Source organism: Mesoplodon bidens (genome assembly GCF_964165515.1).
Source record: "Mesoplodon bidens genome assembly, chromosome: 8".
In the NCBI taxonomy this organism is placed as follows: Eukaryota; Metazoa; Chordata; class Mammalia; order Artiodactyla; family Ziphiidae; genus Mesoplodon; species Mesoplodon bidens.
In genome coordinates, this window is record NC_138165.1 from 53,468,593 (window position 1) to 53,494,674 (window position 26,082).

General features: G+C 35.8%; 1 protein-coding gene across 2 annotated transcripts in view; it reads right to left on the reverse strand.

Moving 5' to 3' along the window:
• Positions 1-26,082, reverse strand: part of ARHGAP15 (Rho GTPase activating protein 15) — a 618,549-nt gene that overhangs the window by 533,398 nt on the left and 59,069 nt on the right. For both annotated transcript variants that reach the window (XM_081242631.1, XM_081242630.1), the window contains exon 3: positions 8,509-8,577. In XM_081242631.1, coding sequence (XP_081098757.1) covers positions 8,509-8,577 — 69 coding nt within the window. The remainder of the gene's footprint in view (positions 1-8,508; positions 8,578-26,082) is intronic.

Genomic DNA, 26,082 nt, shown 5'->3' on the forward strand with positions numbered 1-26,082 from the left:
TCCTCGGTCCTCTCACAAATAGTCAGAATGTGGGTGACAAATAGCATCAGTATATTCGCCATTATAAATTAATAAATCAGAATTATAATTTATACAGCTGACTCTTACAAATTTGGTTACTGTGAGGTAATCCTAGGGATCATCATCTCTGTAAACACTGATAACATTGTTACATATAATTTTTCAAGATTCACAAAACTGAGACAGGCCCCAGACCTGAACTGGAGAGAGCCCTCCGAAGTAGATAGCACCACCCTGCGAAAGTTTCTGTATGACTGACTGGCCTCCTAGGAGAACTTTGTATCAATTCTGCATAACTACAAACATGCGCTACTATTGTTTTGCATTTAATTATTTTCCTATTTAATAATTAGGCACTTTTTATTTTTTTTTCTGAACTTTTAATAGATCGCAGTACTTTGCTGATAATCTGTTTGTTTTGATAATTTCTATTATAAAGCACAGAAGGAGGACATCTCTGGTTACATCATTTTACCCCCAAATGAGGCTTCTCTTCCTTCTTAAATCTCTTCTTAACTTTTTCCACCACCCACAGAAATAGAAATTTCTGTGTCTTCTTTCCATTGGCTTTTTAAAAATTATTTTTTGTTTCTATTTTTAAAATAAAAATTGTATATATTTAAGGTGTACAATATGATGTTTTCACCTACATATACATAGTGAAATGATTACTATAGTCAAGCTACTTAATTTATACATTTCCTCATATAGTTACCTTTTTATTTATTTAATAAATTTATTTATTTTTGGCTGCGTTGGGTCTTCGTTGCTGCGTGAAGGCTTCCTCTAGTTGCGCCGAGCTGGGGCTACTCTTTGCTGTGGTGCGCGGGCTTCTCATTGTGGTGGCCTCTCTTGTTGTGGAGCATGGGCTCTAGGCACGGGCTTCAGTAGTTGTGGCACTCAGGCTCAATAGTTATGGCTTGCGGGCTCTAGAGCGCAGGCTCAGTAGTTGTGGTGCACGGGCTTAGTTGCTCCACAGCATGTGGGATCTTCCCAGACCAGGGCTCAAACCTGTGTTCCCTGCATTGGCAGGCAGATTCTTAACCACTGCGCAACCTGGGAAGCCCCAAAATTTAAGTCTTTTTTTTTGTGGTGAGAGCATGTGAGGTCTACTCTTGTAGCAAATTTCCAGTGTACAACAGTCTTATTAACCAATATAATCACCATGCTGTATAGTTGATCTCTAGAACTTAGTCATCCTACATAACTCCATTGGCTTTCCTTCTCTTGCCCCACTTCCCTCTTTGGGACTCATTGCTTACATTTTTCTTCTCAGTTTCCAATTATTTCTGTACTGGCTCTAGCTTTCTTGCTATATCAGATCTGCTGACCATGTGTGTGGACTTGCAGTAGAACAGAAACAAAAACAAGGAAAAAAAATCACCTTCAAAATGCAGCTTATCTGTACATCATATAAAGTACTAAGTACATAAAAAATGTAAATGCTTAATTATAGGACTATCTTACATATAGCTGGAGAATGAACTATGATGCATTTAGAGAGGTGAAATATAATATTTCTGCCTAATGTAGATACATAATTTACTGTGTGCATACTTTAAAAAAGTGGTAAACCAAAATTCTCAAGTTGGATACAATAATTACACGAAAAGGAGAATAGAAGAAAAGCAAAGAAAAACGATGCTGTGTCATACATGAGTGATGCCTGTAAAGGAGTAATAAAGCATTCTCAAAGAAGTTCTGGAGAAGCTGGTCTTTGACTTCAGGTCTCAAAGTTAGGCATGGTTTGCTCATTGTAAATTATTTATACCCTGCAGTGTGTATGTTGCACAATGCGTTCACGGGTATTCTCCCTCTCTTACTCTCAGGATAAGAGAATATGTTGTGCTTTGGGGTTCTGCTGAATGTCTTAAACTGTTTTTCAAATGTTGGGTTTGGCAAAGTACATATAATGTTTTGCCAAGTGAATTTCCCCATCATTTTAAACCCCTGTGTATTTCAAGAGAAATTTTACCCACATGTCTCTGATTTATTTACCCTTAACTCATCAAAATATCATCTTGAATAAGCTACATTTTGATGTTTAAGAACCCCCATAGACTTTTCCTGAGCCTTTCATCTTGTAACCAGTGTGTTTCATTTGGTCACCACCAAAATATCCAGGTTCTAATTGGGAAACAGGCTGATGAGGGAACCTCTTTTTGTCTTAAGAATTTCAGTCTTCCGGAGGCTTTTCCTGTGTATCACATCTCCTTTCTCCTCCTTTATTTCTCTCTTCTTCCTTGACTTCTACTTCTTTGTTTCCTTGATCTAAATATGTTGTTCTTTCCTTGCCCGTCATTGGAATTCAGTGAGAGTGGCCTTCCTGGTCACTGCCTGGGCAACTTATTAGCCTAATTCAATTGTTTTGTTATAACCTAATTTTGGTCAAGGCAGTAGGGAAGAAAGGATTGCTCAATGTTAACAACCTTTTTTGTTGTTGTGTTTGTTCTTCTTCTCTACTCTACAGTTAAATGAATTTCAAATGTAGGCCTGGATGGGAGAAGTCATGGTAACCTGTTTCTGTGTTTTAATGGCTTCTGAACTCCTTAATCATCACCTCAAGGCCCATCAACATCTGAGCACTGCCTCACTCTGCCCACACTTCCAGACTTAATTCCCTGTTCTAGCCAGTGTGGCATTCTTGCAGTTTTTCCAATGTAACCACTTTGTTCTGACTTCCAGACCTTTGCACTTGATGTTCCTTCAGTTTGCATCATTCTTCCAGTAATTTGCTTGACAAACTCTAGTCACCTTACAAATCTCAATTTAAATGGCCCTTTCAAAGAGTGCTTTTATGACTACTTAATCCAAGGTAGGCTCTCCCTCTTTCATAGAAACTTGTTTGTCTGCTGTCATAGCATGTTGTGTAATTTGCATTCAGAGAATTATGCCTTTCTTTACTCGTTTAATACTTTTCTTCAACCCTAGACTGACAGCCCCTCCAAAAAAGGATATGACTATTTAGCATATCATTGCATACCCGGTGCCCAGGACAGGGATGGCCTCAACAAACACTGCAATTAACACACTCCTACAAAACACTGTAAAAACTATACTCCAATAAAATTTTTTTTAAAAATAAAAAACACACTCCTGCTGTTTGAGTAAAGGAAGGGTACGTAAAGCAATGAAAACTTGGAGATGGTTTGTATTACTGTTATTAAATTATATAACATTATTAACATACTGCCAGCTTGAAGATCTGGAAGTTTTTTTCAGAAAACCTAATTTTATCTTAACAAAGTAGAATTTTGAAAGACTGAAGAGCTTTTGAAAATATTTTGCAATTTGAGGAAAGCACAGCCTGATCAATAGAACTATTCGCCCAAAGGGGCCGTCCTTTGTTTTAATATAAGAAAACACTGTATGCTCACAATGTCTTTCATCCTTAAAGCCCTCACAAGTATTAATTAATCCACAAAATGATATCTGGCTCCAAAAGGTAGAATCTGTGACTTCAGGTTTATCTGCAAAAGCCTGCTTTGCCCCCAAGCCATGGCAACTTCCTGAGCTCTGGCCTCCAAATCCTTCTAGCTCAGGAGGTAGCAGATGATTCTCTAAAACCTGCCACAGGCTTTTGACTCCTGCAGGGTTATCTGTAGACATGTATTATACTCTTTTGATAAACATAAAGATGATAAAGATTTAACATGCTATAAACAGAATTATTTTTCTTGAACATTTCTTTAGGGGGAAAAGGGAAAATGCCCGGAAAATAATTAGGTCTCACAAAGAGTTATAATATGAAACATACAAGATCAGGAAACAAACACATATTAGTATATCTGACATTCCATGTTTAAAATCTTTGCCGCATTACAGAACTGGTTAAGCAACAACACAGCTTCTCAGAAAATAATATAGTCTCATGCATTGATAGCATATGGATTTGCACACCAAGTGGCATAAATGACTTCAGCTGTCAGTGAACTGGGTAGTTTCTGCCCTAAGATTTCAGACTCCAAGTAGGAATATATTTTTGTCAGTATTCAAAAGAAATGCATTATGTTTCTGTTTAACCATGTTGATCACAACCTACTTTAATAAAGGAGAAGTTGAGAGGTAAAGCATGGTCACCAAAGGGTGATAGCATCTATGGGAGCATCCACCATGGCAGACTCCACTGTGATAAAGTTAATTACTTTTCTCCAAAGGGAGAGTGCATCGAATAGGATACTTTTGCCAGTTGTGCTTAAAGCCAAAGCCTCCCATGATTGCTGGATACTGTTCAAGGAAGTTCTAAATATAGGAGATAAAGAAAATGGGATTTATAGCAGAAAATGTGGGATATAAATAAGCTCAAAGATCCATATAGTAAAAATAATGAGTAATAACATCAACTTAAAGGATTTTAGTATTTTCTACAGTGTTTTGGTGTATATCATTTTATATATGGTAGTTGATCCTGGTAGGTACTGGCAAGGGAAACTACTGCAAGAACCTATGGATGATTCCAGAAGCAACACTGAGGCAGGCATGAGGGAAAGAAAAAGAGATGTAGAGATGAAGGAAGGAACATGTCAGATTTGTGGAAAAAATATGTGAATCTAGGTTAAAAATAATTATACAGTTATATTAGTCAAATATAAAGACAGCTTTATAGGTTCTGGAAAATAATTCAAGTCTTGATGTAAACAGTAATGAATAATTAAAAATTAATCAGAGGGACTTCCCTGGTGGCACAGTGGTTAAGAATCCGCCTGCCAATGCAGGGAACACGGGTTCGAGCCCTGGTCCAGGAAGATCCCACATGCCGCAGAGCAACTAAGCCTGGGGGCCACAACTACTGAGCCTGTGTGCTACAACTACTGAAGCCCGCGCTCCTAGAGCCCGTGCTCTGCAACAAGAGAAGCCACTGCAATGAGAAGCCCATGCACTGCAATGAAGAGTAGCCCCCGCTCGCTGCAACTACTGAAAGCCCGCACGCAGCAATGAAGACCCAATGCAGCCAAAAATAAATTAATAACTAAATGAAATTTTTAAAAAGTATTAATCAGAATTTGTTGTTTGAGGGAATTGGTGGTTATTTTGGCATTGTCTACCATAATGAAGTAATTCATAAGTAAGACATGTGGGGGAAAGATAATCATTTCTCTCTTTATAGTAACATTAAATAAGCAATTTAATTCAAGTAGAGATTGATGAATAAAAGTTGAACATAACCTCTGTTCACAAGACAGAGCAAGATAAACAAGTACTCAAAGAGAGGGTCCAGGGAAACCCAACTCAGGAATAGGAAGTAAATTGGTTGGTAGTTCCAGTAGAGTTGAGAGACAGAGTGAGAAAGAGAGAGAGAGAGAGAGAGAGAGAGAGCGTGATTGTGTAGACAGAGAGAGTAACGGAGAGAGAGAGATGCAGAGAAAGAGATTTAGAGAGACTGCAAACTGAAGAGGTCAACAAATTACTGGGTTTTTCTTCCTTCTATCAGTACTTCCCAATGTCACTTTTACAAGGTTATCTGACCTAGAATAGAGTATTGAGCACATAGATATATTTTCTTTTAGTTAAACTATCCATAATTTGAGATATTTAAAATGAGTTTCATTTATTGAGAATTGAGGCTGCAGAGTCAAAACACATAACTATAGGCCAGTAAACCAACAAATAACCTTAAAGGTAGGAAGTTAAATTGACAAAACTATTTCTCAATATTCTAATTTTTTTTAATATTAGCCTATGCTTGATGTATAGGCATAGCACAAATACACCATTAGTTATTGATTAAATTTAAGTAATGACCATAATTTTAATTTTTAAAATTCATAATTAATATATATTTCATGTAAAAATTTTGAGACACTTTAAGGCATTTTTCAAATATAATCCGTATATATTTGTACATGTAAAATTATATATAATTGCATATATATTTATATTATGTACACACACGCTCATGTAGCTTCATTTTCAGTCTAACTTTTGCCATGTTTCATCAAACACTTCAGAGAAACGTTTGCACGTGCTATATTTAAAAAAGAGCACTTTATATGTTCTGTAAGGCAAATTTATAGAAAAGAAACACAATTACTTTCTATTCACTGTACAGCTATACTATGCCAGGCCTTCTATGAAGTTTTAATAGTAAAACAGTAAGTGAAGCATAGCTCTCCCCTCAAATACCTTATAGTGCAGTAAGAGACATGTAAAAGGAAACAGGCAATTTTAGTGTGGTTAGAGATAGAGGCAATTTAGAGATAGAGGCAAGGCCAAGCTGCTATAGGAAGGTAGAATAAAGAAGGGCTACCTGATTCAAAGTTGAGGAAGCAAAGAAATACTTTCCAGGGAAAATGGTCTCTAAGTTGAAACCTAAGAGATTAATTTTGAAAACAAGATATTGTTATATCTAATTAAATTTTAAAATGTCTTTCACTATGAATAGCAGTCATATATTTATTAATATCCAAAATCAACAATATTGTTTTAATAAATCTTTAATATCTTATCATTAAATCAATTGACAAATATGTCTTTTCTGAACAAACACTAGTCCCAGAAGCAATGTAAGGGGAAGTATGATATAATAAAGAAAATACAAGTCATGACCCCTAACTTCAAAGCATTTATAGTCTAGCCATGCAACAAGTCTATTACCCATGAAATAAGAGAGAACAACACAAAAGAGTGCTGAGATGAAGGAACTATAATTGTTACAGAAAATCCAAACTCCTTCAGGGTGAGAACCATGTCTTAATCATGTTACTATTGCTGGCTTGAGGTTGTGTATTTGGCAGTAGATAATAAATAAGGTAAACCAGTGCCGTAAGAGAAGTCTATAGACTTGATGCTATAGGAAATAGGAAGCTGTTGAGAGTTCTGACAAGGAGAATGAAATAATGAAGGTACTGTTTAAAGAAGGTTGGTGTGGAAGGTTGTACAGTAGCACAGGATCAGTGGGAGAGGCATGGTGGGATACAGTGGGGTGAGACCAGAAGCATTTGAAGGCCTCAGAAAGGGTGTGCCTGTACACATGGAGAAAAAAATGAGGCTACCACATCCATTGTGGAGAAACCACCTCAGAAAATGTTGACATGTGAAGGGTCATAGAGAAAATAAAGGATCCAAAGAGGATGTGTTCTCAGCCTAGATAAACACTTGCTACTAATAGAAATGGGATAGATTGGGAGTTTGGGACTGACACGTACACACTACTATATTTAAAATAGATAATCAACAAGGACCTACTGTGTAGCACAGGGAACTCTGCTCAATATTCTGTAATAACCTAAATGGGAAAATAATTTGAAAAAGAATAGATACATGTATATGTATAATTGAATCACTTTGCTGTACACCTGAAACTAGCACATTGTTAATCAACTATACTCCAAAGTAAAATAAAAATTTAAATAAATAAATAAAAATTTAAAACAAGTCTCTATTAAAAAGAGCTAACTTTTTTGTTTTTTGTTTTTAACAGCTATTAAAAAATAGACATGGGGGCTCAATGGAAATAGGAATCAATTTGGGAAGATGGTGATGGTGTGTTCAACTCCGGATATTTCATTTCAAGGATGACACCAAGATGCGCTAAGAACAAATGACTAAGTAGCACTTTAAGATACATGATGAGATAATGAAGAGAAAGTATACAAGTATAGATCTGTGTACTATGAGCTTGGAAATTTTTTAAAAAGTCATTAACTATTTCATTTGTGCACTATGTTCTATGTTACTATGTTCTATGTTCTATGTTACTATGTTACTATGTTCTAGCAATTGTTATAATCATGGGAATAGTTATAAACATAGGAGACAATAACCCTGCTCTCACAGAACTTTCTAAGGAGATGACAAACAAATAAAAAGAAACTGCAGAGTATACCACATGGTGGTAAGTTCTATGGAGAAAATTAAATTAGGGTAAGAGAAAAGAAGTGTGGACAGAAATGGTAGGTTTTTAAATTTGCTCATTTGTGTTTAGGGGACACTAGAGAAGAGCTATCTTAAAAGGTGATATTTGAACAGAGATGCAAAGAAAAGGAACGAATGAGACCTAAAAATTTCTGGGCGCCCAATGAACTATTTTGTATCAGGCAGAGGAAAGAAGAGGAGAAACAGCCCTATGGAAAAAGTAAGGAGGTCATTTTGGCGGGAGCAGAATAAGCCACACTCTTGTCTTCTCAGTTTGCATGCTTTGAAGGAGCAAGCCACCATGCTGGAAAAGCCCAAGTGGCAAGGAAGTAAGAGTAGCCTCTGGCCAAAAGCCCCGAAGGAACTAAATCCTGCCAGCAACCACGTACCTGAGCTTGAAAACAGATCTTTCCCCAGTCAAGCCTTCAGATGTGACCCCAATTTTGGCTTAAACCTTGAGTGCAAACTTTTGAAAGGCTCTGAGCCACAGGACCCTGCTAGGTTATGCCCAGATTCCTTACCCACAGAAACATGAGATAATAATATGTGCTGTTCCAAGTTGCTGAGTTCTGAGGTAATTTATTTTGTAGCAGTAGATAAATAATACAGTATTGAAGTGAAATAATCACTTACCAATTGTTCCAGTGGAGGAATGACATCTTTCAAGACATGCTGCGAATGATTCCTTCTGTGTCGGGATACCTGAAAAAATAGTGACATTTGATACTATTATTTTTCTTTAAAAAAAAACCTTTAAATTATTTAAAAGAGTGTAATTTAGTAAAAGTGCACATGAAAATAACCATATTCAGATTCATTTAAAAAGGTGAATAAAGTAGATTTAAATGGGAAGTCAATGTTTTGGACATTAATTTGAGTAAGATGTGTACTCAAAGATGGCTGGCTGCAACAATATCTCATATTGCATGTGGTCTTCTTACTGTGTGACCTTGACACACCTCCTATCAAATGGTGGGGTCTATGTTCTTTCATTTCAAACTTGGGCAGACCTTTATACCTGCTTTAACCAAAACACATGGCAGAAGTAATACTATATGGACTCCACATATTAGAGCATAAAAATATCACACACTACCCCCTTGTTCTCTTGGAATACTCCCAGCTCATCTTCTTCCACAGACACAGGGCTCTGCTCCTGCCTGCATGTTCTCTCTGTTGTTGGAGCCTGGAGCCCCTCTCTCTGGGCACAGGAGGTGTCCACTCCCTTGCCTGCTGAGACCTGTGGAAAGGGGCTTCCGGGGCCAAGATTCCTTTTTCCAGAGAAAAAGCAGAGATTTGAGTTTACTTTTGTTTTTTTTCCATTTCGGGTGTACCCTTGGGGACAGGTGGGGAGGGAAGGTGAGGGCTCTGGGTGATGCTATGATGTGGCACTGGCTATTGAGTAATAAATTTGCTATGGATTGTAAAAAAAAAAAAAAAAAAGTCACCAAATCATCCCATACAGAGAGACCACAGAGAGAGACCTCGTAAGTCTTCTAGGTGACAGACTAGCTGAGGTTCCAGCAGCCAGCCAGTATCAACCACCAATCACGTGAGTATAAAGATATCCTGATGATTCCTTCTTCCAGCCATTGAACCACCCCCAGCTTTCAAGTCTTCCCAGCAGAGACCTCAAACACTGTTGGAGAAATAAGCCGTTCCTGTTGTGCCTTATCTGAATTTTTGACCAGATTCCATAAGCATAAAAAAATCATTGCTTTACACCTCTATGTTTCAGTGTGATCTGCAATGCTGTAGTAATAACTGGAACAAAATATTTAATATTGAAACACTTTGTGTTTATGCTATGTTATGAACTCAGCTTTTTCGGAGTTAATGTGCTATTAATTTCCCTGTCTTCTACTATTATCCATATATATATAAATATATAATAATCACACAATTAGTGCTTTTGGAACAAATTTGTTTTAAATGCCTTATTGTTCTTTCTCCTGAAGAAGGATTGTAGACAGATTCTATAATTAAAAAACATTATCTTGAAAATTTAAGTAGAAGCTCTCATTAAGAGTACTATTTCACTAAACAGGAATTTTCCAGGACTTTAAATGAAGGAGAGAGTGGAAAGGGTTGGGACAAAGCACTAGGAAGGAAAAGGAAGAGACAGAGGCAGAGACTGAGAGAGACAAAGAGAGAGAAAGACATGAGTGCGAGGAATCTTTAAATAAAGCAGGCTCAAGTACCATGTCTAGAAAAGAACTTTGGATGTCTTTGACTCTGCTTACCAGCACATGCAACAGACTGAGGGGATTAGATCAATGTCTACTAAGATTTTGAGGGAACTGTATTCCCAAAGAAACCAAAAACCTGGCCTAAAAACCCTGTGATTCTATTCAATCCTTGAATCCCATATTTGCTCCAAAAAACTGAATTATGAAGGCAGTACAACCTTCAAGGAAGCCATTTACTTAAATGCCCACTTCAGATGTGGCCCAAGAAGGATAATAGGGAAGGAAGAGTCTCCAGAAAGCAGAGCCAGAAACCCGGGAGAACAATGGATATGGGAAATTCTCCCAGAAAGAAGAGCCAGAAACTGTCTCTACTGCCAGGGCAGGGTCTCACAGGACCTGCCCAGCAGGATTACAATCATTGCTTTGGTCCAGAGACTGTTGGTCATTCACCATTCTTTCCTTTACAAATGAGAGGATTTTTGTTTGTTTGTTTATTTCTAGGTATCAAGTTCTTGCCCCACTATTGTCTACTGGATATGATGGGGAAAGCAGGACAGAGAGCTTATTTTTCAATTTCTAAATTCTTAACACCCTGGAGAAAATTTGGGCCTGATGGAGAAAGCTACTTATCACCAGAGATTCTGGAACTGGAGCTTGGGGCAGTAACTGGATGGGACTTTTGGTTGTCTCCTTTGAGGAGGTGTATGGGTGTATTTCTAAGTGTTGGAAGACAGGTGCAAATTGATATATGGGAGGGAGGAAGAGCCTGGTGGTCACTCACCAAATTCTGTGCTCTCTTTCCTGGGCATGTCTCCAGACTGCACTTCTCAGCCTGACTTACAGTTAGGAGTGGCCATGTGGCCAGTTCAGACTAAAGGCAAATGAGCAGAAACAATGAGAACCACTCCCCCTCCAAGGCTATTAACCAGTGAGTGCTCCCCCAACAATGTTCTCTTTCCTAGTATACTGGCTGGGAGTAAACATTAACCGAGGCCTTATGGGAGGATAAAGATGAAAGTTTGGGGCCCTGAATCACCATGTCAAGAAAAGCCAAGCACAGACCAGGAAAACTCACTTTATTTAGTAAGCTTTTTATTTTGGAATAATTTTATACTTAGAGAAAAGTTGCAGCTAGGACAGAGAATTCAGGTAGAAAATTTGCTTCGAACTTCTATATAGCGAGAAATAAACTTCTATTTTGTGGAGCCACCATGTATTTTAGAGAATTTTATAGGTGTTAACATTACCCTAATTAAGATAACCATAGTTGACACACAATCAATGTTGAAACGAAAGGTCTGTTGCATAAGAAAACTGTGAACAGAATAATAGTTAATGGGAGAAATCCTAGCAACCAAAACTTCATACGTGTTATTCACTGATATTTCAGCTTCTCAGCAGGGGGAGAATACACATATATTTGGTATTTAAGCCTCTTAAGGAACTAGAATTTGTTTTATATTGCTATGCATCTAGAACTTACTACTCTCAACTGTTACTCATTATACTAAGATTTATAATCTTCAGTGAAAATTTAGTGTACATGTCATATTCAGATTACAAAGGTTGGAGAATTCTGGGATAGAGGGAGTTTTCTTGTTCCATTTTCTTGCTGGATTTATAGTCTTGGCATAAAAGTCATTCTTTTGGCATGTAAAGTACCTCAAGCTTTAAATGTTAGAGGAAGCAGTAATATGTAAATGTCTCCACGATATCAATGAATAGGCCCCTGGGCATTCACCTGTGTCAGTTTTACCATGTCTTCTATGGCCAAGTCCATGCCATCTTTTGTCCTACCACTATTGGATTTTAATGGGCATAGTGGTCCACAATCCTCTAAATATTCCCTTCTAGTCACCTATAGAAAGCTTTCTTATAAGGCAATGATTCAAAATGTGTTGTGTACATACTGCCAGGGGTACAAGAGATGATTTTAGCTGATGAATGTTTCAATTTTAATTATTAGTTACATAATTTTAAGGTTTAGTAGAAAAATTTATCACATAGAGCCATTTATTAGTGATATGAATACATTTTCCATTAATATAAAGTTATTTAAGTATATGAAATGTGGAGGGGAAAAAAGCACAAACACAATAAGTGAATGACTGAAGTTTGGGAAACAAATTTTAATGGGAAGAAATGGAATTAGAAATGACCAGTTACTGAGCCCATACCACCCTTGAAGGAAACCATTGGTTCCACGGTATAAGCAAGAATTCAACTTGAGAAATGATACAACAATAATACTGCCTGCTAACATTTACTGAGTGCCTATTAGTTGCCAGGCACTATTCTAAGTGTTTTGCATGTACTAAAATATTTAATTATCACCCAAACATTAAGAGATCAATGACATATATTTCATAAAGGTAGAAACACAGACACACACCTTTAAAGTAACTTTGAAAATCCACAGCTAGTGAAAGCATGGGTGATGTTTTAACATGGATCTAAGCCCTCAGCTATTGCACTTTATTGTTTTTCCAGAAATATAAATGTATATGTATAAAGACAGTCACTAAATTCTTGGGGAACGACAGATCCCCTGTGTGCACAAGTGGATATTCCTAAGGTAGAAATTTGAAGAGAGCCAAGCTTACAAATTTGTACACATTGATGCAGGAAGTTAGAAATCAGATTTCAAATCTGTTATGAATCATCTTACTATTCCTTTAGGGGAAGTAATATTGCTGATCATTCCTAAATCAATAAGCTACCTAATCTATCATGTTCAATCAAGTTATGAAGATACAGAAGAAAAGAAAACTTTCATCACCTGTCTTTTGCTTTAATGTCTTTCTCAGTTAAGCATTAGGTACAGAAATATGTTATGCCAAATCAGATTATGCTGACTGAGACTTATCATTTAGGAAATTCTGGATCCAAATTTGCTCAATTGTCTTGCATGGATATCTGAAAAACTTAGGATGTTTCAAAAGAGCTGTGTTTCTGTGACATAATTGAAATAATAATTGTAAAGAAAATTTGAGGTCAATTACAGTCTCATGAGGTTAAGTTTGAAGGGAAAAAATGATTCTCCTAAGCCACAGTATAAATAGAGAAAATCTCACAGTTTATATAATTATTTATCAATAGCTTATTGGCAGTATCTGATAATTTTGCAAATTTTTATGGGACACTCCTGAGAAACAGTCCCACTTAAGACATCAGTTTTTTTTTTTTTTTTGAAGTGCAGTTGATTTACAATGTTGTATTTATTTCTGCTGTACAGCAAAGTAATTCAGTTTTTTATGTATATATACATATACATATATATACATTCTTTTTTATATTCTTTTCCATAGATTTTTTTATGAACCGTTCATTTTAGCCAGTAAACATTTCATGCTTAGTTACACACATATGCCAGTAATTTCTAATAGTAGGTGCTTAAAATGTACCTGTTTGTTGACATTATAAAATAGCTCTAATACTAGTATTGCAAAGAGAACACATACTTCATTTTGGATAATCCTTCATTTTGGATAAAGTTCTGGATATCAGAACTTTTAAATGTACCTGACATCAAAAAACCTACATCTTGTTCTGTAAATTGCTTCTGGATAAGTTTCAGAATGCTGGCAAGGTTGGGCTCCATTGTTTAATCTTAGATCCTTTTCACTTTTGCAGGAACTGTTAATTAATCATTGAATCTGAAAACCTAAAATAACAGTCAAAATTTTAGCAGTAGCTTGATATAAAAATTTTAATACATTATTTTCTCTGTGAAGTACAGAAGTATTTCTTCTGAGGAAGCCTGAAAATATGATTTTTATGTATGTCTGATTTCTTTTTATGTCTCCAAATTATCTGAAATAGTATACAGATCTTCCCTGTAAACATAAGTGAACATGTATGTATACCCACCACATATTTAAGTGTTTATAGCCTGATTTTTTTTGCTAGTTCTTTTACTCTTAAATTATGAAATATTGGTTTCAATATCATTTTACAATTCCCATCTGAGAATTTTATGAATTGCTACCTGTCAATTTACTTCCAGCATTTTAGCAGAAAGAAGCCTTAACAATTCCACACTTCTCCAGCTTATTTATTAAGAATGTTACTTAACAGTTTCTTTTGAGGTGACATGGTTATGTCTTAAACTGTTTTTTCTCTCACAGTATTCTGCATCTTAAGCAACTGAGCTTTCATAATAAATACATGAGTTGATGGCAACCCTTCCTTTGAGGAGAAAAAAAAAAAATGTCAGACCTTATCTTTTTTTCAGTGATGCCATCTTCCTATTGATTTATTTTTCCAGTAAATAGAAATCATCTGTAGCTACCATTGAAAAAATAGAAATACAAATATCTTTTGACTTGGATTTTTTTGAACTCAAAATTAGGTTAATATTATATATCACTGCATTTTTAGATCAAATCTATGAGTTTTCTCCTTTATCACTGCCCACTATTCTCCCTGCTTCCACTCCTCTGCCCTCCCCAGGTACTTTAGCTTTCTAATTGTGCAAAGCAAAGTGGAAAATGAAATATTCAAGATGTGTAAGGCATATTTTCCTTTAAATTCCTTTTTGTTCTTATTAGAATAAGCATCATAATTAAGTTTTTCAGATACCTTTTCCTCTAAAAAAAGGAATTAAAAGTCCCTTTTTCAAAGTGTCTCCATTTTTTCTTCCATTCCTTTTTTCTTTTAACTATTTAAAAAATATGAAAATGATGGGTGGGTCTAGTACTTGATATATTACAAACTGTAAAAATAACAGAATTTGAGCATATTATTTTCCTTGTTTAGGAGCATCTACTATGAGAGTAATACATAAACATGAAACATTCCACATAGCTCTGATTTTAAATAGATTACCATTTTTGATGAAAGTTTATATCTTGTGGCTTAGAATTGAAATAAAATCACTTGAATAAAAGCATTAGTTCCAACATTTTCACAGACATGTACATTTTCTGAGGCATACCTCCCGTTAGCAACCTCCCTGGATACTTGGATGAAAAACAGAAATAAATTTTTGGTTAAGTTTAGTTTTTATCTTCAGTTTCTCAAGAGTTTTTGTTTGTTTGCTTGTTTGTTTTTGGTGTATCCCAAGTCTTATGTTCAAATCTTCATTTGTTTTGCAAGTTCTTTTTCTTAAAGCTACTACAATCAGAAATTAAGGAAAGTTAGTGAAGTTTTTTTTTTTTTTTTGGAATGGGGAGAGGTGGCCAGTATTTCTTAAACTCACAACAATTTAGTTGTTTAGAAATAATAAACATCAACCTAAGTGATGGCTCTATTTTTACAATCATGTGTATGTGGTAGGTAACTGATTTTGAAAAAAAAAAGGAAGTTAAGAACATATAAGGACATTACCTTATCATGCATTTAATGTTCTAACTTTACATATTTGTAGGCACATATAAAATTTACGCATGCCTCATAATTATTCTACCACTAACTAAATGTATCCTTCATAGTCCTAATGAGAAGTAATGACATAAACCATGGAAAACCCAATCTTGTTTTACTCCTTATTAATGTACCACAGTATACTGTTTAACATTTGTATTCTCTTCCTCCATCTGCCCACAATATCATTCAATTACCATATTGGGCATAAGCAAATGTCTTTTTAAAAAAATTTTTCCATAAACCTTTTTTGGTTGTACATTGTCAGTCAGAAATCTGACACTCTCATTTCTTTTATTCCCTGCAGAAAATGAAAGGGAGAGATTCAGAAACCTTTTGGTGGGTATACTAAAGTTTATCAGCCTTTTTTTTTTTTTTTTCAGTTTCTTGAGTATTCTTTAGTCAGCATCTGGGTCACCTGAAGCTCTCACCAGCCTTTCAATCCTGGGATAAGTCTAGTTGAAATTCAGCTTCAACCACACATTCTTATCCCAGATAGCCAAAGGTAAGTGCTTGCTGGAATGATTCTAACTCCCTTATATTTTCCCTCCTTTGTTTAGTCACAAACATGTGTGTTCCTCCAAGAAGAAAATCAAACTGCCTCTTACTTTCCTGTTTAAATAAAAATGAACTATATACAGTGCACACTTCCTTGTTTATTGCTAAATACTGTTTTAGTTTTCTCATTTTTTTTTGCATACTTTCAATAGAATGTTTCTCTCCAAGAATTTTCTCAGACTGAGAGGTATCATTCATATGGAACTTGGATGCTCCACAATTTTAGCCTTCAAATGCGCTTGTAAGATAAAAACTACCAGAAGCAAGAAACACAGAGATATCTGCGTAATACAATTTTTTACATTTTCTTTATGTGAAGTGCATTTATGTATTATCTTAATTTTTAGCTTACTTTTTTCTTTATAGGTTCATATATATTTAGCCATGAATTTCCAAATTGATATGAGAAAATAAGGGCCAAATAGACACAGAAACATCTTATTTCACTCATAATACTACCAATGGTATTAGATCTAACACATTAGATAATTCATTAGAACCAGAGCTAAAGTTACTACCATTAGCAGATAAAATAACTTATTCATCTCTTTACTCTCCATACAGAGGTATTTTACTCTGTAAACAAAAGGAAAGAGTTTAGATAGATTAAGAAAATATAGATGGGTATCTAGAACACTTGGGCCAGACAGATATTTTCTCCACAATGGCAAGTCATATGTTACTTTTTAAATAAAAAGATTCAAGGCAGTAGAAAACAATACCAAGAAAACTATCTCACAAAACCTCAAAACAAAGGAAAATAGAAAACAAATAAAGTTACTGAGGGTCTAAATTATTAAAATGGTCTACCTATTTTTAGCTAAATGAAACAAATCATTGTCAAATCGCCATTTGGCTATGTTGGGCAGAAACAAACTATATCTAATTTCATGATGTTTAACTGTCTGGAAATACTCAACAGATTAGAAACAGGCTTTATTTTCAGTCTCATATTTCAGTCTCTTTCATTGTCCAGAAGGGCTTAAGTTGAAATATCAAATTTACTTCTTGCTTTTTCAGGTATATGTTCAATCACTAAAGAAGAAATTCTCTTCTTTGGAAAGCTGTAATCCACGATATATCAAGCTTGATCTATGATATGTAAAGTTTGACAAAGACATTTACCCACAGTCAGATTTCTATAGTATTTTGACACCTTTCCTTGCACATCATTTTTTCTTAGTGCAAAGATGGAAATGTACTATGTAACTCACTGAAAATGCTCTCCCTGTGTCGAAAGGGCACTTCTAAAAGCATTGTGGGAGGCAAAGCTTTTAATAACTATGACGTTCTTTCAAGAATTAATGGACTTTTGGTCAAATATTTAAAACATACATACAAATGTTGTTGGCATCTTTAGTGAATGTCTAATAATTGTATCTTTCTAGTTTCCTTTCTTCAGTTATTCTTTGAGGTTTTCATAGACCCCAAACTCACCTTCTACTGCCGAAAAAGCAGATTAGTTCTGAAGGTTAATCCAACTCAGCAGGATTGAAGGATGGCACTTTTCCTTGGTCGTAAGTACGTTGGCTCAGGCCAGACAGCTGTTAGGACATTCTCCTCTGGGAATCGTGCCCTCAACACCCACTGCTGATGCACATACATGGTCTACTGGCTGCCGACTTCCATGCCCATCTGCTCAAATGGCATAGTGCCCACTCACAAGTTGGCTGGATCCTTGCCCTTAGTGTGTAGGTGCCAGGCAATGATGGGTTTAGATGGGCAGCCTGCATAATACTACAAGTGACAATTTTTTTCTTTCTCTCTCTCTCTCTCCAGTATCTGTCTTCTGTGCCTTCTCTGAAAGAGAAACTTATGTTTCTCTCCCTCTGATTATACCTGTGGGCACATGTGGCCTTTTACAGGTAGATATACAAATACACTCAACCTGCTACCAACAGTAAGATGATAGGGAAGAATCCACAGAGCCCCAAATGACAAGTTCTAATTCAGAAATGGGATGGATTGTGAAAATCCCGACCACCTGGAGTCTGTCAGAAGAAATTTAGCAAGGGTGTAAGTACAGCAGATCTCTCACAGATAGCAATGGCACCAGGAAATAGCTTAAGTTACAGCACTTTTTGTCTGTCGCAGCTCCAGCACAAATCACTTGCCTTGCATTGAAAAGGCACGTACAACAGAAAATGAAATAAATCAGGCAAAAAGAACAAGCTTAATGGGAACACAATTTATATGCTCAATGGGGGCAAGGGCGCAAGCTACAATATTCAGACCTCAGAAATAACCCTTACTGGAGGTCCTAATAGAGAGAAAAAAGAAACAGAAAATAGCATCTCTCTTTCCAATCTACAGGAAATCCGTGGAGAGGAATAGATTGGCATAGGAGGTTGTGACTTTAATGATCCAAAGCATATGAATGCTTGTTAGCAGACAGACATAAGTAAGAACAACAGTAATGGTTGCATCTGCAGCCTGGCCTATGGCACTCAAACCAATCAGGCTGCTTTGGAAAGCAGTGCCGGAAGGTATGTTAAAGCTTTGCTTTCCTTGTGTGTTTATTTAAGGTTGATTGAATTCAGGGTGTTGTCAGTCTGCCTTGGAGAATGGTTATCCAATGTGTAGGCATGATCTTTCTCCCTGAATATGTTCTGTTGAGTCAGTTATGTGTGACTACTTGCTCTGTCCTCGTCTTTATACAGTGCCAAAATCCTCCAGTCCAAGTTCCAAAGGAACAGGGCCTAAAAACTTTTGGCTTGAGAATCAAATTAGGTTTCTCTGCTTCCCTAGCCAGAAATGTGTAAATACCCAGTGGCCAAAACCAAAGAATCTGACATTGTGGAATGAATAGAGCTGTCATATACCACTAACGTGTGGAAATATCTACTGTTTGAAGTCAGGACTAGTTCAACATCTTTAGTAATCAGAACAGACTTCTTTGGACACCTTCATGGGTTAGTCTGGCTTTTGACTGGGAACGTTTCTGGCAAGCTACTGATTCCAGATATCAGAAATGCAAGAACATACGGTTTACAAGAGAAAATCTGCCATTTTTTCCTATAAAAAAATTCTCAAAAGCAGCACATTTTCATAAAAGACAGATCCCTCATCCTGTTTTCCTTATTGACCTTCAAGTTAGCACCATGCTTAGATGTATACTTAAATGAGAACTAGTCAAAGAAGAGGTAAGTTTGAATAGTTTGAAAAAGTATTTATGAGAAACTGAATTTGGAATTATTTGGGAGCTGCTGGTGAAAATAGACAAAGAATGGGTATAGTCATCCAAAACTCTTCAATCTGATTTTTATTCTATAACTGTCAGAGCGAGCTCCCAGAATAAATCATTTTCCTCATGACTTACCACACCTTGAGTATATTACAGTAAGAGTTACATACTACTAACTTTTTGAAAGTGAAAAAAAGCAGATGTCCTATCTAGAGACTCTTGAGGGTAAGGACCATGTTTTACTCATCTTTAAATCAACTGAACTTAGTATAGTGAGAAATACATATTATGGAATTGGTCACTTCAAACTTCATATTGCATCATCTTATACATGTGACCTATTTTTCATTGAATTTAACAAGACCTTCAAAAGCTTATAATGTCTTGCCCTGTGATACCCTGTTATAAACATATTCATCATTCTTTCCAAAATGTGGACTAAGTCAGTAGTGATTTCCAGACAAAGTTCCATAATTTCTCATAGGAGATTTGCCATCTATCCTTTACTGAAATAAGGTTGAACTTTCAAAATGATGCCTCCATTAGTCTACAGTTGAAATAACTGACACTAGTTGGATAATATTATAGTTCCCTGATCTATGTAGTATATCCAATGCTTGGGGCTTACACTCCTCTTCCAGAGGAAAAATCTGAGAAGATAAATAGATATAGATAGGTATAGATATGCATATAGATTTAGGTAGATATGTTTCTATAATAATGGTTTTAAGTAGCATTACACAATTTTGTAATTATTATTTTGAACAGTTCTATATTCTATTATCACTTACCCTCTGGGCAAATTGTTTTACCTCTTGGTGCCTCTATTTCCTCAGTTGTGAAATATGCAAGGTATAGTTGTTATTCCTCATAGGATTCCATTAGAAATAAGTAAATTAAAACATATACAGATTCAACCACATGGTATGTACTTATTAGTATAATCTCTGCTATACCAATTATATAATTTCTCTTTCAACAGTCCTTCTAGTAAATGAGTAAATATATTTTCATACATGGAAAATTAACATTCAGTCAATGTTCTTTTAAAGTATCTGATGCTTTTAAAAACTCTTTTAAAATGATTTATTTCTTTACTTTAAGAAACTCCAACTATTTCTTCTAGGATATTCTGAAAGCATTTTAATAGAAAACTCTTTAAATACTCAAGAAGTGGAGTTATACTGGACATGCACAAAAGGAGGTGGGAATCCTGGGGTTTTAGAATTTTGCCTACCACAATCCCACCTCTGGCCCTCAACAAACCATGTCCCTCCCACAAGCAAAATACATCATCCTTTCCCACAATTCCAAAGAGTCTTGTTTTATTATAGCATCCACTCAAAGTCCAAAATTGCATCATACAAATATAAATCTCATTATCTCACCAGCTCAAAGACCAAAATCTAGTCACCTAAATGCAGTTTTGAAAGAAGTGGAGCTTGACTGAGATCAACTATTAAGTAAGAGAGGCAGGATTCAAACACAAGTAATTTGATTCTATAGCCAGTGGTGTTTAACAACTTGAATAATGTGCACTATCCATGCTATGAAGTAGTTATGATTATTGCCCTCATTACATAGATGATAAACCTAAGGCAAGTGAAATAAGATTGAAAGTTAGCGAGTGTCAGAGGCTGTTGGTTAACCCAGATTCATTCAATTCAAAACCGCGTGCATTCTGACTCCAAAGCTTTTATTTATTTATTTTTATTGTTTTGTTTTGTTTTGTTTTGTTTTTTTGCGATACGCGGGCCTCTCACTGTTGCGGCCTCTCCCGTTGCGGAGCACAGGCTCCGGACGCGCAGGCTCAGCGGCCATGGTTCATGGGCCCAGCCACCCCGCGGTACGCTGGATCCTCCCGGCCCGGGGAACGAACCGTGTCCCCTGCATCGGCAGGCGGACTCTCAACCACTGTGCCACCAGAGAAACCCTCCAAAGCTTTTAAATGCTGAATCTACTGCCTCTCAAAGTGAATATTCAACAAATGCTTGTTGCCTGTCCATCATATCACACTGTTTGTAGATCAAAATATAGACTAGTGTTTATCAACTTGTACTGAATTATTTTCTTACACCTAAGTGCCTATTCTATTTTCATCATATTTCAAATAAGACATTTTTATAATCATCTTGAACATTATCTAAATGAAATAATGATAGCAATGTTTTGGAAATCAGGAAGACAAATAGACTAATGGTGCATATATTTACTATAGTATTCACTCAAAAATAGTGCTACAGATTTGTATTTGGTATATCCGGGAATTGGAAAATGACTATCTATCTGTTCTAGATATTATACCAGCTGAGGTAAAGTTGCCAAAGTGGACTTTTAGTTGAAACTTGTGGATTGAACATATACCTTAATCCCCCATGTGTACTAAAATCAGAGTAAAAGGATAAAAAACGTATTCATAGAGAATGAAAATGTGAGCAAAAGTGGATAATACATCTCAAAAATCTTTTGGAAGATAAAAAGTGTATGAAAGCATTGTATATTACTTCGTAAAATGAAAAATCTACAACCTCAGTGTTTGCAGCAGTGGAAGATGAGGATATTAATGACAAAAAAGTTAATAAGTCCCTCCCTCCCCACAGAATGTTCAGGAGGCTCATCACTTGGAAGCACAAGGTACGATGAGAGATAAGGTCAAAACTGCCTGCAACAGCCATTATGGAAAAGCTGGACTCCCAGTCTCAGTCATTCATTGCACTCATTTATTCATAGCCAGGAGACTGCTCCCAGACATGCATGAGACAGACGTTAAATCAGGCAGTTTCCAGAGTCTTGACTTAGGATCACCTGGCATTGCAGAGGGAAGAGAGGAGTGCAGTATTCTGAACTAGGGGATTAAAGCCTATGTACCAAGTAATGGAACCCTCAGCACCCATTCTCAACTTTTCACCCAGAAATGCCAGTGGCAAAAAATGTATCCCTTCACCCAGAAGACTTAAGGAGTCTACTCTAGAAGGATGAATGGTTCTAAAGTCCTTCAGATACTGAAACTCAGATATCCTCAATGAAAAGCTTGCATCAACATGTTCTACAGAAAAGTCTGGCAGTCAACAAGCCCAACACACCAACTCCAAAAGAGGCATTTTAGTGCCTCTTTTTAAAATATGAGCATGCAGGAATGAGTTAAAAGATATTAATTAATACATGATATATAATACTATATAATATATAATATTTATATATTATACTTATAGGTCATATATTATATAACACATATATGAGTATAATTACTACATTATATGTATAATAAATTATAATCACTATATTATATATTTATTTATTGAGCACCAAATACGTGCAACATGTTCAAAGTGCTGAGTAAAATAACCTCTGCTTTAATGAAGTTAAAGTCTTTGGGGAAAGTCCCAAAATGGAAGAGGAATATCAAAACAAGCAAATCTAAAAAGGAACCCAAAATAAGCATAAATAATACACAAAAAATAAAATTTATAAAACAACTATCGTTAATATTATCAAGAGATAACAAAATACATAGGATTCATAAAAACAGGAACAATAATAATAAAGAGAGGCATTTGTAAATTAAAAATGTAAATAAATATATTAACTCAACATAATTCTTGGAGGATAAGAATAATAAATATGTCAGGAAATAGAAAAACAAAAGGCTGGATTATAAAAAAGAATAAATAAAAAAAATAATCTGAGAAGTTCAACATCTGCCTTATAGGAAAACCCCAAAGGACAAAAATAAATTTTTAAATGCATGGGAAGAAATTTTAAAATAAAGTACAAGAAAACATCCCAGAAGTTTATAATATGAGCCTTCTGGTTGAAAGAGACTATCAAGTGTCTGGTGTAATAAATTAATAGGTAGGTCATGCAATTATAGAACACTGGCAATAGAGAGAGAGAGAGAAAGATCACATACAAAAGGATGGGAATCAAAATGGTGTTAGGCTTTTCTGAAACTGACTGAAGGCTAGAAGAATGCTTCCACAATTTAAGGAGAAAATACTGTCAACCTAGAATTATGTAGCTTGTTAAACTATCAATCAAAAGATAGAATTGAATAAAGACATCTCCAGATATAAAATGACACAAAGCATTTGTTTCCACTACATTCGTATTGGGAAACTCCTGAGGAAAATTAGCAAAATGAAGGATTTGACCAAGGATAAGAAGGCATTGTAAATAAGGCCTGGAGACACAGAAATATGGCAAAGAGGAGCCCATGTTCACAGATGTGTGTCAGGCCAACAGTCTTCAGTCCAAATTGAAGTAAGGTGATGGAAATCAATAGAAAGAAAACAAAATTTTAAATGGGGATAGACAATATTTAATGTTTCTGTGTTTGAGGAAAAGATTGGTAGGAGTTTGAGAGATTTGCTGGCACCTTTGGGTAAATTAGCTATAGATATGACAAAATGTAAGCAAATTAAACTAAGGCAATTATTAAGTCCATGAAAGAAGGCTGAATACAAAAGGAATGATAATTATATAATAATTCTTGGCTCAACTGGAAATATTTAGAAAATCACAATAATGTCAACTAGTGATTGAAACAAAAGTTGTGACAGAACTATAATGAAAAGAGTGAGGGAAGGGAAGGTGTGAGTGTAAGAGTGCTAATATTAAAGTATCATAACAGAAAGTGTTAATATATAATGCCTAAAATAGATAAATCAGGAAAAGTCCGATGGCATATAGTGTTGAAAAACATGAAGGTTAATGGAAATAAGAAACAACAATACCAAAAAACTAAAGCTGTTGAAGGTGGTAGCCGCTAGCAAGTGAGATTGATGAGTAGACAGATGCAGAAGCCAGAGGAATGCTATGTTTAATTAAAAGCTTTCTAGACTAATGTCTTAACTTCATGTATAACTTTGATAAAAAAAAATAAACACTGACTACGAGTTAAGTGTAACTTAATATAAAAAAATCTAAAATTTTCTCCAAATAGTCTTGAAAAAGAGAGAAAGTGAGCAGGCAATTCTCATACCAGGAGTCTTGGTAATCAATCTCTATCATGAAAAACTTCCAGTTGCCTATCAGAGTTGAATACAAAAAGAATTTTAAGTCTGAGTCAGCAGAGACCAACTGGATTAACTTACAAAATCACATCCACAGAGCAACTAGTGGATTCAAGCCCTGCATTCACCATTAATCTGCATGATTTGGGGCAAGTTATTTAACCTCTCAGTATCTCAGTTTCCTCATCTACAAAATAGAGAATATAACAGCTTACACCAATAGAGTTATGGGATGATTAAACAGATTAATACTTTCAAAGTACATACGAGAGCACCTGGTATGTAATAAGCGCTGTATACACGTTAGCTATTATTATCGAAAGAACTCCTAAGAGAGCCCTCCTAAAATAGTGGCTTCCTTAGCCCTTTCATCTTCCTAGAGTTCCCAGTTGAAGACTCACTCCCTAAATGTACTTTCTAAGGGCAGGGAGAGGCAGGGTCAAAGGAGAAGACAAGGGGAAGTGCCCCTCTCCTATTCTCCCTGGCCTCACTTTCTCTTCTCCAGTGAAAGCATTTCACACAGACAAATGAGCCTTCACAAAACAAATAGCCAAGGAGTGAAATGGTTACATTTGTATTTAGCACCATATCCCCAAAAAGCATGCATGCTATTATTTAACCAGATGTTTATCTTTCTGGACATTAAGTGGGAGTGGCGGGGAAATAACCCCTTGGTTGTTATTAGTGGGTAAGGTGCCATTAGACCCCTGGTTCTGTGATGTCCACGAAAAGATTTTCAAGTTTCTGTTTTTTACAGACATCTACAAAGAAAAAAGAAAGCCTCTTCACTAGTCACCTACTTAAAACCTTTTCATTTTCGAATCAAGGGAAGCTGCCAAAATTGTATTAATTTTTTAAAAATAACTCTCTCACTAATGCTCCCCTTGGATAAATAAAGAGGGAGTCTAATTCTGAGCCCATTTTTTCTCTTCCATTGTGTACCCACCACAACGCACAAGTCAGCTCATTAGTGCTCTCGGCAAGGGCCATCATTTTTAACTGATCAAAGTGTTTGTTTGGGGAGAAATCAGTCACATGGAGTAATTGTTCCCAAACTGTGATCCTGAGCATTTAGGGGAGAATCCTCTGTGGTTCATTTAGGAGATATTTTAAGGGAAATGTGAAGGCTAATAAAGTACAGGACCAAGTGGGAATGTTTTGAAGATAAAGGGACATAGAATGGTCATTATATTGGTTTGGGGACAGGGATTTGAAATCAGTGGCAGTTCAAAAATGAGGGAAAAGAAGCTTAAACCATGGTATAGAAAACAGGTGCAAAACAAACCTAGGAAACAATGTTTTAGTTCATATACTAAAAGGAAATTTTTATAATAAATGAATTTTGTCATATAAACTCTTAAAATGAAAACTATATACAGCTAAACTTTAAAACAGAAAACTTTAACTTATTAACTTTTCAAAATAAATGTTTTCATAGTGCAAATGTCAAATTCTTGCTCTTTGTAAGTAGAAATAATTTAAATAAAGATTGCTAACTTTTAACCATAAACAAAGAAAAATGTTTTTGTTCCTATTTCGTATGCTCAAATTTCCCTGGTTATTTGTGGCTTTACTGCTTATTTGATTTTCCTCATCCAGCCACAGTTAAAGACACACCCAAATCAGCAGCAATAAAAAAGAAAGAGCTGATAATTATTTTTGAAATTTTGGCCACAAGTTCGACAGTAGCTTAATGGCAAAGTTTCCTGAAGGAATGTAAAGCGTATTTATTAAATAGCCTTTACAAGAGTTTGGTGGGGTTTTTCACAGAGAACAGGACATATTGCACACAGCTACAGTAAGTTAATTTGGGGTCTCATTTAAAGAAGAAAAGGGGGGCTTCCCTGGTGGCGCAGTGGTTTAGAGTCCGCCTGCCGATGCAGGGGACACGGGTTCGTGC